The sequence below is a fragment of the Sphaeramia orbicularis genome, chromosome 12 (genome assembly GCF_902148855.1).
Source record: "Sphaeramia orbicularis chromosome 12, fSphaOr1.1, whole genome shotgun sequence".
Taxonomy (NCBI): Eukaryota; Metazoa; Chordata; class Actinopteri; order Kurtiformes; family Apogonidae; genus Sphaeramia; species Sphaeramia orbicularis.
The window spans coordinates 62,175,810-62,190,362 of record NC_043968.1 but is presented as its reverse complement, the minus strand read 5'-3'; the positions used below and the strand labels follow the sequence as shown (position 1 = coordinate 62,190,362).

At 38.0% G+C, this 14,553-nt stretch overlaps 2 protein-coding genes across 2 annotated transcripts in view; one reads left to right on the top strand and one right to left on the bottom strand.

Moving 5' to 3' along the window:
* Positions 1-2,165: 2,165 nt before the first annotated feature.
* Positions 2,166-2,983, bottom strand: LOC115430036 (heat shock protein 30-like). The gene has a single exon (XM_030149907.1). It carries the CDS (start codon positions 2,926-2,928, stop codon positions 2,329-2,331), a length of 600 nt encoding a protein of 199 aa, XP_030005767.1. The 5' UTR covers positions 2,929-2,983; the 3' UTR covers positions 2,166-2,328.
* A 5,278-nt stretch (positions 2,984-8,261) lies between these two features.
* The window catches only part of LOC115430832 (NACHT, LRR and PYD domains-containing protein 3-like), a 30,075-nt gene continuing 23,783 nt past the window's right edge, over positions 8,262-14,553 (top strand). The window contains exons 1-3 of the mRNA XM_030151087.1: positions 8,262-8,294; positions 11,075-11,212; positions 11,416-11,535. Coding sequence (XP_030006947.1) covers positions 11,094-11,212; positions 11,416-11,535 — 239 coding nt within the window. The 5' untranslated portion in view covers positions 8,262-8,294; positions 11,075-11,093. The remainder of the gene's footprint in view (positions 8,295-11,074; positions 11,213-11,415; positions 11,536-14,553) is intronic.

Sequence of the window (14,553 nt, the reverse complement as noted above, 5' to 3'; positions counted from 1 at the left end):
TTCAGGATGTCTGCCCTTTACCCTCTGACTGGAGAGAGTTCTTTTCCTGAATCCATACTCACATGAAATATTGATTTCTCAAAGGCTTAAAATATATATTTTTTATTGATAGAAAATACACAGCACATTTACTGTAAATATACTTGTGACAGATTTGTATCACAGTGGTGGTGTGTGATACATGTTATATTTTTCTTTAGCAAAACAGGAAAATTAGACACTTGCCTAACAGATATTTTTTCAAAGCTCTAAAGCTATTTCCAGGCATCTATTGGAAATAAAGAGATCAACAGAGAAAATCAGAAAAAAACTTTTTACTTTTTTCTCTCATTAAGCGTACTTATATTTTTAAGCCACCATATTATATTTTTTTTTCTGCCAACAAATGTGATACTGTGATAAATTAGACATTTTAGTAAAAAGGTTACATGATTTTTTAAATAATTTTTATTTTATTTTATTTTGACTTAATAACTCGAATGACTGAAGGAAACAATGTATTACATATTTATCACAGGAGAAAAAGTGAAAATGTACGCAATGATTTAGACAAAGGCTTAAACCTGAGCAAAGGGGAAGAAGATTTTAGCTTCAACACTGAAATTAACAGGTTCCATAAATATATTATTTGGTGGGGATGGTATATTGATGATGTTTGTTTGTTTTGGTCGGGGTCACAGACTGAACTACATAAATTTCACTAATTTGTAAATAGTCTCAATCCCGGTATTAGGCTTTCACTGGAGTACAGCCAAGAAAAAGACAATTTTATAGATACAACAATACATAAAGACAGTCTAGGAAATTTACATCCTACTATGTTTAGAAAGCCCACCAACAGAAATACTGTTCTACTTGGAAAAAGCTGTCATCCCAAGTGGCTCAAAGACAATATACCATTTGGTCAACTACACAGAGTCTGTAGAATCTGTGACCAGGACAGTGACTTTGAGACCAAATGTGGGGAGATGTTAGCCAGGTTCCAGGTTAGAGGGTACAATAAGAACACTACTGGGTTAAAAATGTTAACAGGGACTCCCTTCTGGAAAGAAATCCATCAAAAACTACAAAGGAGTGTGTTGTTTTTAGTACGACATATAGTTATGAGGCTAACAGAGTAAAAATAAATCATTAAAAGGAACTGGAGTATTATTAAAAGTCATGCTGCTCTAAAACAAATGTTTCCAGATCCAGCTCTTGTTAGCTTCAATAGATGCCCCACACTCCAGGATAAACTGGTCCACAGTTACCAACCCCCTGTTTCCAAAAGGACATGGCTTGGATCCAGACCAATGGGCTCCTATTAGTGCAACACCTGTAACCATTGCAACAATGTTTGTCAAACTAGAACATTTCTGAACTATCATTCACACAAGGAGTACACAATCAAGCATTTCATCGCCTGTAAAACGACTTTTATTTTTTACAGGCTGGTCTGCCAAATTTGTTAAGTATTTTACATTGGAATGACCAAAAGGCGCCTACAGGACAGACTAGCAGAACATAAATACGCTATCTGCACAGGTAACACCAACGATCCTATGGCCAGACACTTTTTGGACTTCCACAATAACAGTCCTGCCAGCCTCCAAGTACATGGAATAGACCACATACCGGACACAATACGTAAAGAAAACAGGCTTAGAAAACTACAGCAACAAGAAACATTCTGGATTTACAAACTTCAGGCAACTAAACACCCTGGACTGAATGAAGACCTTGATTTCACTGTGTTTTTATAGAAGTTTATACTTTTCTATTAATTATTCACTTTTTTTTTTTTTTTTTAATTTTGTCATTTAGTATTAGGGTAAACACTACCATCTGGTGGTGTTTAGTCACTTTCCACATAGATTTACTTCCCACACTTCCTTTGACAGATGGAGAAGCCCTATTGGGGGAATACTTGTATATATTCTCACATGGTATATTTGACTCTTGTTTATCCTCCTGATGAAGGCCAGCAGGATGAAACACACTGGGACTCAGTGAGGTCCACTGACACAAGACATAATTAATAAAGGTATTTTAAAATTGTAAGAGAGTGCCTTGTTTTTTTTTTGTTTTTTGTGCACTTGTAAACATTTTTATCCTGATAATTTTGTTGTTTATCTTCATAGACAGCAATACAGGACCATTTACAAAGAAAAATCAAATGCAAACAGTTTACATTTAATCTATTTATTGATTAATTCAGATGTACAAAAACAAGAAGGAATCATATAAGTGTGACAAAGTTTGTGGTGATCCTGATTTAAAACAGTTCAGATGAGTCCATTGGTTCCATGTGTATCATCTAATAGTTCAGTCCATGGTGTGTGTTGCGTCCTATGTGCTGTTGTGGCTCTGGGTGCTGCTGCCTCCTTCTGTCTGGGTTTTCTCCTCTGAGCTCCTGTTGATGGGCACTTCTCTCTCAGCCTCCTCAACACATGGAGCTTTGTCTGCCTGGATGTGGAGCTTCCCATCTGGACCCAGGTAGCAGCTGAGGGTTTCAGGCTTCACCCCTTCAGGCAGATCCAGCTCCTGTCTGAACTCCTGGCGTCTGTAAGAGGAGCAGCCTTTGGCGTCCTCCTGCTTCTTCTCCGTCTTCCCGCTGACTCTCAGCTTCCTGCCCACCTGCCTGACAGACAGCTCCTCTGGGGAAAAGCCTCCAGTGTCCAGGCTCAGGCCGAAGCGCTGTCCATCTGTGGTCAGCTGGTAGGAGAGTGGTTGGAGGGCCACGCTGGTCTGGAAAGGCTCCGTCTGCTCCAGGATCTTGTGTTGAAGTGACTCCATCAGCTCCAGACGACTGCGCAGCTGCTGTAGGTTTGTGAGCAGTAGATCCTGCTGGTAGAGCAGAGGTGTGACCTGTGGACGCAGACTGAGTACAGGCCAGTGGACGTCCAGGAGTGGACTGAGACCAGACCGCCACCCATGAGAGCACAGCATCTTCACAGAGTGTCCACTGTTCAGTCTTGTAGTTGTCAGCTGTTGGTGGGTTGGGTTGTTTTCTGTCTCAGCAGTGGGACTGTCTCAGCTTTTATATCCTGACTGGAGGACGTCCAGAGTCTTCAGGAACTTTCTGTGATTTTCCAGAGTCTCCACTGGGTGGAGCTGTTTCTCTGATACAGTCCTGTTACTGGATTCTTCCTGTCTGCTCTGGAGGATTTGATTTATTTCAGCATTCCATGAAGCAAAATATCATCTAAAAAAAAAAAAAAAAGAATAAAATTTCCATTTTCTGCCTTGACTGAATTCTTCATTCTGCCTGAATGTTTTTCAACAATACACAACAAGAAATCTAAGAAAAACAACAATAAAATAGTAAATGTTCCTCTGCAGTGATGATGTTACTCGATCTTTTTGTGTGTTCAGGATGTTTGCCCTTTACTCTCTGACTAGAGAGAGTTTGTTTGTTTTTTTTCCTGAATCCATACTCACGTGAAATATTGATTTCTAGAAGGCTTAAAATATATACATTTTTTTATTCATAGAAAATATATACATGGGTATAAATTCTATGGATATGATAGAAATCTTAATGGTGGTGGAGTTGCGTTGTATGTTCAGGATCAGATACCTGTTAAAATAAGGGATGATCTTGGTGTTGAAGCACTATGGTTGGAAGTGAAGCTGCCATATTTGAAGGCTGTTCTTATGGGTGTTTGTTACAGACCACCTAACGCACCAATAGTCTGTCTGGATAAAATCTGTTATTTGCTGGATAAAGCATGTGACTCTAAAAACGAGGTATACTTTTTAGGAGATTTAAATGTTGATTGGAGTTCTAATAATTGTGCACTAAAAAGTAAGTTGCTCTCAATAGCAGATACATATAATTTAACACAAATTGTTACAAAACCAACCAGAGTTTTCTATAAATCTAATGGGACAAAAACGTCCACTTGTATAGATCTGATTTTTACTAATGCAGTTGATTTCTGTTCAAAAGCAAGTTCTGTATGTATGGGGTTCAGTGATCATAATTTAATTGCAGTCTGCAGAAAGACCAAAGTACCTAAATCAGGACAGAAGATAATTGTTAAAAGAATATTTAAACATTTTAATGAAGTAAATTATGCGGAGGAGGTCCGTAATGTTGATTGGTCAAGAGTATTACAAGAGAAAGATCCTGACAGAGCCTTGGATGTCTTCATGAGTTTACTCATGCCAGTTATTGATAAACATGCACCATTAAGACAAATGACTATAAGAAATGTTGCTTCTCCTTGGGTAGATTCTGAACTTAAAGAACATGTAAAGCTAAGAAATGAAGGAAAGGCAGAGGCAATCACATCTGGTGATACTGTTCATTGGAAAAAGTACAGACAATTGAGGAATTTTGTTACAAAATTAAACAGAGCAAAAAAAAAAAGATCTACTATGAAAATCAATTCAAGGAGGCAAAATTAGACAGTTAGAAAATATGGAATACACTTAATGGATTAATGGGACGGAAAGTCAAATCTTTACCCATATTTTTGGAAGCAGATGAGTCTTTTTTGACTAAACCCGTTGACATTGCGAATTATTTAAGCAAACTCATCAAGAATAAGGTTCAAAATTTGCATAAGTGTATGGGTTCCAGGTCAAAATGTGAATCATCCATTAGCACAATTAAAAACAAAATTATGAAGAACAGATCATGTAAATTTACATTTGAAAAAGTAAGTATTACTGTGGTAGAAAATGTCTTAAAATTAATGAAAGTGAAACTGCCTGGTGTTGACAAACTCAATGTGCAATTCTTAAAAATGGTAGCTGATGTGATTGCTATGCCCATATGCTACATCATGAATTTGAGTTTAAAAAAGGGTGTTTGTCCTGCTACTTGGAAAAAAGCAAAAATCATTCCTCTATTAAAAAATAACAAGGGGTCCTTTTCTGGCAAAAACAGCAGACCTATTAGTATTCTCCCTATTTTGTGTAAAATTACAGAGAAAGTAGTTTATGACCAAATTAATATGTATTTTAGTAAAAATGGGCTGAATACAGTATATCAACATGCTTATAAGAAAGGACACTACAACAACAGCTTTAGTTCAGATAACTGATGACTGGTTAAAAGACATTAAAAACAGGAAAATAATTGGCGCTGTAATGTTAGATCTTAGTGCAGCGTTTGATGTACTTGGTCATGAGATTCTACTGGAAAAGCTAACTGAGAAGTTATCTTACTGGTAGAGAATTTACAGTACTGTTTAATGGTAGCTTTTCTGATACTCAGACACTGTGTTGTGGAGTGCCCCAAGGCAGCTGTTTAGGACCACTTTTATTTTCTATTTTTACAAATGATTTGCCTTTTATTTTGGAACGTGCCAGCATTGCTCTATATACTGATGATTGTACCATTTATTTGTCCAATCCTGATGTTGGTGAACTTAAAAAAGCTCTAAATGAAGAGTTAATACTAATTGCAAATTGGAAGAGAGAAATTAAATTAGTGCTCAATACTGAGAAGAGTAAATGTATGGTGTTGGGGTCAAGACATCTTTTAAAAAACTCCCCTGTTTTGAATTTGTCTGTTGGCGGAACTGACATAGAACAAGTAGCTGAGGCCAGGCTGTTAGGTGTGACTGTTGATAGTATGTTGACTTGGAATTCTCATATAAAGGAAATATTAAATAAAATGGGCAGAAGCATTGGTGCTGTTAAACAGTGTAGAAATTACATACCATATCAAATAAGGAAAACACTAGTGGAATCATTAGTTCTGTCGCATTCAGATTGTTGTTCAATCGTTTGGTCAAACACATCAAAAATAAATCTAAATAAACTTCAAATTGTGCAAGATAAAGCAGCTCGAATAGTCCTAAACTGTCCATTTAGAACAAGTACTAGAGACACTCACACCCGTCTGGCCTGGCTACATGTAAAAGGCAGAATTAGATACTCTTGAGTTAAATTTATTAGAAACATCATAATTACAAAAACACTTGAACTTCTTTACTGTAAACTGACTTTCTTCAGTGACGTCCATCAACATTCTGCACGTCAGTCAGGGGACAGACGTTTCCTATTGCCTGCCTGTAGGACAAATCAAATACAGGGTAGTATGCAATATAGGGCAATGGTGGCATGGAATACATTGCCACAATTTTTAATTTCAGAAATTCAAGCAGTTAGTTTTTCTAAAAGGTTGAGAATTTTCATATTTACCCAAGAATAACTGTCTGAGCTATTGCACATCCTGTAGTGACGTCATCTAGACGGTTTGTTTTTTTGTTTGTTGTGGTGCTGTTTTTATTTTATGTTTAATTTTTTGTTTCTATTTTTTGGTTTATTTATTCTTTTTTCTGTTGTTGTTAGTATTATCATTGTTATTGTAATTGTTTTGTATTTTGTGTTGTTGATTTTTGGTTTTTGTGTTGTTGTGTTAAGTGTATGTACATCCTGTTTGTTGAGTGAGTTGTGGGAAATTGTGGTGCTTTGTTTTTATGTTGTTAATGACCCCAGGAAGAGTAGCTGCTGTGGTGTGCAGCAGCTAATGGGGATCAAACTAATAAACTAAACTAAACTCAACTGACTGGAAAAGCCTGAAAGCAAAAGCTTAATGCCTGGCTCAGCGTTGACGCGCTCTCTGCTTCTCCTGATGTCCGCCCCACTAGTCCAAACCATCTTATGGCTGCTGACTCTCTCTCTCTCTCTCTCTCTCTCTCTCTCTCTCTCTCTCTCTCTCTCTCTCTCTCTCTCTCTCTCTCTCTATATATATATATATATATATATATATATATATATATATATATATATATATACATATATATATATATATTCACTGTACTTGTGAAACAACTCAGGCGAAATGTCACAGTCTTCCTCATTTTTAGGCTACAGATCAGTCCACATAATGTACTGTGATGTTTTTGGTCAAATTCCAGCATTTGCCTAAAGTCACCTCTCATGTCATGTATTTAGCCCACACATTTGAACTAACTGTTCTTTTTTATGGTAAGATAATATTTACTGCCGCGCCAATTAAACACCTTTAAAATGTAATGTCAATCATCACATGTAGCCTATTTAGTCATTAAAACATTGGTGTTTCAAAATACTGCAAAAAAACATAAAAGAGCCAGTCTTTTGAACGGTTCTTTTCAGTGAACAGCTCCTGATTGAACAGCTCCCTTCAAAGAGCCGAAAGTCCCATCACTAATATGTGCCCATTTCTGTCGCAATCAAGAGCCCTGTGTTGTGAAGTTCAGTGAGGTTGTGAATGGTTAAACAGTGGTAGAATGGGTGAAGAGGAACCACGAAGATTAAAAACTGCTGATGTTTCGGAAATATTTACATTCTGCTCTTTTAGTTTATTAATGTCACACAAATGTATCTGATGTAGATCAGTAACAAATCAAACCATGGTGTCTGATACAAATGTGTTTGCCTTTGCTCCAGTTATTATATATTTATAATATATTTTCCAATATAGAACCTAGATTATTTTCATGCAGCTGTGCTTATTAATTCCACCTCATAGTGAGTGGGAAAAGCTGGACAATTATTCAGTATAAAATGTAGCGCAGACGTGTTGTGTTCATCTGCTTTGTGGATTATCATGTCTAAAGTGAAGCGCAGGGATATTTCTACCAATACCAGTATGGAAACTGGGTTTAAACCTTACAAAAAACAGAATCTAAACTCCACAACCTGTGAACTTTTATTAATCCAAACTCAATCCAATTGTAAAAGGTGACTAATATATTGTATCACAGATGTATTTGGGTGATGTTCTGTCAGGTCTATGATACTGTGAGTCTGTCTGTTCTGTTCTTTATACTTTTCTGTTCACTGACTGAACATTCAGCCGTCTGTTCAACAAACACAGTGATGGAGTCTACATCACATGACCTGGCCTCCACATCCACCTGACCTGAACCCATATGACATGGTTTGGAGGAGTCGGGCCACAGAGTGAAGGGAAAACATCCAACAGGTTCTCAGAACCTCTGGGAACTGGTTCAGAACTGGAGGAAAACCATTCCAGCTGACCTCCTGAATCTGACAGAATGAGCAGAAGGGGGTCTACTTAGAACAATCTAAAATATCAAACACTTTCTGGGCTGTTTTGTGTCTATTATAACATTCCAGATATGTCACTTCATAGTTATGAGTATTAATCTACATTGTGAGCATAATGACACCAAACACATCCTGTGGTGGTTTTATGTCAGCAAAGAGTGAAGACATGACTTCAAGTAAATGCACAGAGGGGAGGGGGGGGGGGGGGCGGGGGGAGCTCATCCGGTTTCATGTGAAAGTGAAAGTACTCAGAGTCCAGACTCGTTTTTACCAGATGAACAGAAGACGTGTGGATCAGGGTGAGTCAGACATTGGGATCCTTTTCCTGTTCTAGTCTCTCTGTGGGTTTTCTGGGTGTCGACTGGAACAGTAAACATGGATGTAGGTTTACTGGACCCCAGGCCCGGACTGGCCATACGGAGGACCGGGAGTTTTCCCGAAGCGCTGGTCTGGGAATGGCCTGCTGGCTTCCGTCTCTTTCCCGTTTCTTTTTTTTTCCAAGGCTGCTGCCGTCACGGCTGCCTTGAGCTTTCACTCTAAATCTTGGAGGCAGGCCAGGCCAGTAGTGGGTGAGGAGGAAAAGACGATTGGTTTGTTCCGATTAACACTCTATCAACCACAGGCAGCGGTGTGGAGAAAAGGGTGTGTCTGTCAGTTGTGCTGCTGCAGTGTTTGTGTGTGTGGCGTACGGGAGAGGAGGTAAGTGAACTTCGACAACGATGGACCCCAAACCGTGCAAAAAAACAAAGGACCAATGGCCCTGTAGCTTACCGGCCAAATTAAAAGCTTTGGGAAATGTAACCAGATGCCATTTATTATCGCCCAGTTATGTGTATGTATTCTATTACAGAAATAGCCCATGTTTTGGTCATATTCCAATCAGATCTGTAAAAAATTCAAATTCCAACTTGATATCATTGATACTTACTGATTTATTGGATCAATCCACTTCCTATCTCTTATAATGGGGAAATTGTTCAAAGTCGCACCAAATCCAGAATCAGATCCGGATCCAAATCATTTCACTAACTTTTGTTGACATCATCATAAAGAAGCTGTATACCAAGTTTGAAGTCAATCGGAAATGTAGTTTCGGAGAAGAAGACGATTGAAATGTTTGTAACGGACGACGACAACAGTTTATGGGCTGTCGTCGGTAAGCTAAAAATAGAACAGGTGGCGCCGAAAGGGAGAGAGAGAGAAAAAGAAAGGCACTGGAGGATGACGCGGCCACATTTCTAAAACTCACCAGTTTACTCAGCCCTCCCCCCAGTCAAGGTGCCATTAACGTGTCTGCAAGTAAGTTAGCTATCTTAAAAAAACACACTGGTTATCAGCATGAGGGTCAGGGGAAATGGTGCTGTACACTTTTATGCTCTTTAGTATTTGGAGCCCTCAACATTGTCTGCCAGGCACCTGTCAGTGGCTTAGGTTAAGGCTATGACCAGGATTTAGTTAGGTGTTGCCTTGAAGTAGAGATATATAGGGTTCAAAATACCATTGAGCCACTTTTACAAAGTGTAAATATGTAGCCAACTAAGCCTTGCCAGGAAATTAAAATAAAGATTGGGATTTTAAAATCACTGATCTACAAGCCACATTTTTATTGTTGTTTACTACATTTGAATTTATTTAAGATATAATAAGGCTGTCTCCTCATAGCTGATTAATTGCTAGATTTGGACTGGAGTTGTCTTTGTTTATTAGGTTATGTTGTCGGTTACAAATAAAAGCTATACGCCAATGAGGCAGTTGATATTCTACATGACATGACTTATTCTGTGTAACTGTTATATTGGCACTACTTATTATGTAGAACCTTGATTCTCTTCCACTAAAGTAGTACTATTGCAAACACAGCATTAACTGAAATATGCAATAAATTGGTTGAGGGGAGCCATAACTAAACGTATATGTGAGAGGCAATCAAAATGTAGCTGTAGTGTGTGTGGAGCAAATGTAGAATTTCTTTTTGTTATGAGACAAACCAGCCCAACGCTCAGCCCCACCTCCTGAACAGGTATGAGCATGAGCATGCTTTGTAGGATGTTGACATAAGATACACTGCACCACCATGACCTATTAGCCCAACAAAGAATTAGAATTTGTGATAATGCTACTTTTTGTGTGATAATGGGTTTTGCTGAGGATTGTTGTGTTGCTGTATTTAGCTGCCCAAACAAAAAATTTAATGTAGGCTTTATTCCAACTCTAAATTGTACAGTAGGTTCCATATTTGGACTTCTATTTATAATGCACTGTGTGGGTGTGGGTGTGGGTGTAGGTGTGTGTGTATGTGCATAAGTTCACTTGCTTTCATGCATGTGTACGCCCACACATGCATGCCTGTTTGCTTGTGTTGTGTGCATACGGGCTACTGTATGTTTAATAAGGCTGTCCCTCTGTGGATTAATTGTTAGGTTTGGTCCTAGCTTTGCTTGTTGAAGAGTTATTTGTTATGCTAATTTGTATGTAGACAGAAGTCTAAGTTGTGTGTAAACGTGTTTCAATTTCACTAAAAGCATGTTCTTCACCTGTCTTGTCTATGGTATTCTTTCGTTTGATCATCAGTATGTTTAAAGAGTGAAAGGAATATTTTGTATTGACCTGTATTTGCTATAGTGTTAATTACAGACCTTTTTACATGGTAATGACAGTCTATGTCATGTTTTGTTCCAAAATATTTGGTGAGTCAGTCAATAATACCTCCACAGATGGGTCATGCCCTGAAAATATCCATGTGACGTTAGGGTGAGTGTTGTAGTGACTATCATGCCTATATTGGAGTGCATATTTGTTTTGAGTCAGCCAAAAACATACCTTTGTGCGTATGCGTGTGCGTGTGCATGTGCGTGGATGCGTGCCCATGAACGTTGGTGTTGGTGTGAACGTGCGTGTGTGGGCAAGGCCAGGATGGCCTGGTTACATGACTGACTCCTGGCCTGAAAAAGTCTCCCAGTCCGGCCCTGCTGGACTCTATGTCCACTGGCTTATTTCCGTTTGTGTCAGTGTTTGTGACTGATGAACACAGTGTTTTAGTGAGGTGAGCTCACAGTAGTTTTACTGCTTGTCCTTTCAGACCGACTGGAGTTCACAGTATGAGTCTGAGTGTGGATGAAGAGGAGGACGGAGCAGAGTTATCCCATTATACAAACAGGGGTTTGTCCATAAAGGGACCTCCAGGAGGCAGTAATGAACCAGGACCCTCTGATCCACAGTGAGTCGACTGTCACACACCTTTACTGTTTGACTACAGACATAACAGGACATGATGTGTCCACTTTAAAGTCCAAATGTCTCCTTCAGACAGAATAAAAACACACATCAATAATAACCAAAGGTGATAGAAAATGAAGTGTTCACATGTTAATAACACTAACATACTGTCCAATCCAACTGTTGTACTTGTGTTGTTTCCAGAGGTCAGTATAACAGACCCAGAGCAGAGTATCCAGTGTCCACATGTCTGTCCATGAAGACTGACCGGTCCAAGGATTGGCCTGTCAATTTTCGTCGTGAACCTGGACCTTCAGACACAGAGTAAGAGACTGTTTATTCTTTAAAATGATCTGCAGGACACGTTTTAGCAGTGGTTTCATTTCACATCCAGAGTCTATTGTGACATTTAACTCATATAAAAGCTGTTTGACAGAGACCTTGATGCAGACGGGTCAATATATAATTGAGTGACTTTTGAAGTCCTTGGGATATATGTTGCATACATCCTTATGAAAAGTTAAAAAAAAAAAAATATATATATATATATATATGTGTACATATATATATATATATATATATATATATATATATATATATATATATATATATATATATATATATATATATATATATAAGGCCTGTAATGGTACACAAAATTTTCGGTTCGGTACATTTTCGGTTTTGAAAGCCACAGTTTGTGTTTTTTTTTCGGTTCGGTACGGGAAGAAAGAAAACCCCTCAAAATGTCTTTAATACATTTATGAATTTTTTTTAACATTTTTCCCCAAATTTTTGGACACAATAGAATATAGGAAAACGGGAATAATGTAATGCTGCTGCTACAAATCAAATAGAAAATAAAATAAATTATTAATATTACTAAATGTATTTTAAACATTAGGATTGCACTTTTCCCTGACAGATAGTTTTGAACAAACAAAAAAAAAATCTAATCACAGTTCTGTCAGTTCACATTCTGCATAAAAATATCAACAAAAAAAATTCTGCATGAAGTGCAACATTAACAGGAGGGTAAACTGGTATTCTGTTTTAACAAACTGAAGAGCAACATTGACAACAAACTTAACCAAATTATTTATTTTTGGACAGAGAACAAACTGTTTAGGCCACTTTGTGTACTTGTGTGTGTGCGTGCGTGCGTGTGCTCGCAAGGTGCGATTTGTCCAGGGGATGGTTTGTTTGTTGTTTTTTTGGTCGGAGCCGGGGGGTGGGGGGTGGCGGTGGTGCGGTCCACTCCAGTCCATAACTAACATAACTAAGGCTGGGGTGAAACAAAAGTGAAACTTTATTCTTATATACTTTCAATGGCCAACTCCGAGTTCTATTCCTCTGTTATACAGCATGCGTGAGAGAGAGAGACACAGACAGAGCTAGTGTCAGTGTTTTAGAACTACCGTAGTTCCTAGGGGCCAAACAACGTTCGTCTTATCACCGTCTCTTTCCTTGTTGTTGTCTTTCACCGGGACCTGAAGTGATCCCAAACTGGACTGTAATGATGGTGGAGGGTCTTCAGTCTCTTCCTTCCAGGTTGACATCATATTTGTTTTGTTTTGTTTTTTTTACCTTATATCAGCTGCTGTTTCACATTTCGGGTCAATGTGTGCGTCCTTCAGTATGTTCGTGTGAAACTTGCGCGGATTTAAAGTTCCGCATCAAACAATGTCTTTCGTTCCTTTTTCTTTTTCTCATCATACTGTGCCGTTTCGGTACAGCTGTGTACCGAACCAAACAGGTGTGTACCGAAACGGTTCGGTTCGGTATGTGTACCGTTACAGGCCTAACATATATATACATATATATATATATATATATATATATATATATATATATATATATATATATATATATATATATATATATATGTTCATTTTGATCATGTCTTTAAAAATTCCATAATTATTTAATAATGGAAACAATCACTTATTAATAAATGATTATTAAATAATGAATAAATGACTGGATATGCTAAAATGTCAACTAAAGAACCGTCCAAATTTAATAACAACCACCCTCTAATTAGCTAAACAATAATAAAATGAGTTAAGTCAAAAATTGTTTTGATTGTGTTCTTTTTATTCAGTTGACACAATCATGACAGATATTTCTTTTTTGGCAGTATATCAAATTTTATATGGAAAATAATAAATTGTATCTGTGTCCAAGAAATTACTTTCATCTAAGTTACCCATGACAAAACCACCTGTGAAGGAAGTGTGTTTATTACAAATCACATGACCTGCTCCACATGATGTCATTTCCTCCTGAAGAAAACACTGGCAAGACTCCAAGTTCTTTCTCGTCTTTCTTAGTTATTTAATATAAAGTAGTGTGGGAGTCAAGTGTGTATTTATGGCACTTTTATGTCAACAGTGTTACAACAGTATCTTTACAAATAACTTTCAATTTCAATGTGACTCAGTTGTATATATGTGTAGGAGCTATTCGTGTATTTAATTATGGTTCAACGTTAATTTACCTTTTTTGTTCAGTAATTTAGTATTTTTTGCTAATTGTTTATTTTTGGTTTGTTTGCTTTTTCTTTGTTTAATATTTAGGATATGTTTTTGGATTTTCACAGTTATTACTTTCATTCTTTAGTATTTAGCAACTTTTTGTTTTGTGTTTTCTTATTGGTTTAGACCAGGGGTGTCCAACCCTGGTCCTGGAGAGCAACAGTCCTGCATATTTTAGATGTTTCTCTTTTCCAGTCCACCTGACGGTTATTATCAGGCTTTTGCACAGCTTCATGATTGGCTGATCATTTGACTCAGGTGTGCTGGAAGAGGGATCCATCTGAAACATGCAGGATTGTGGCTCTCCAGGACCAGGGTTGGACACCCCTGGTTTAGACCGTGGGCACCTGGGTTTAAATAGACAGCACCAACTTATGCCATGTTTCCACTACGTGGAACCAGCTCGGTGTAGTTTTGGGCTGTTATCATGTGGATTAATGTACCGCTATATTTACTGTCAACTTCCACATCTGTTTTCTGTAAAACGGTGGGTCACAGAGAAAACTGTCTGACCAATCAGTGGTATGCAGTGTTATACGTCACGGTTTAATATCGCTTGGAACCTCAGCGGAGGTGATACCAAAAAACTAGTACCAGGTACCAGATTCCAGGTCCTTTTTCGTAATGGAAATGCAAAAAGGCCAAGCCGAGTCGAGCCAGTGCCACACAGTGGAAACATGGCATTAGACCATCATGCACCTGGGTGGGCCTGTGGTTTTCTACCAGTCAGTCAGTCACAGTCGTCAAGTCTGCCAGGATGAACAGGAGAGACAACAAAACGGCCTTGGTTGTTGTTTGCCTGTAA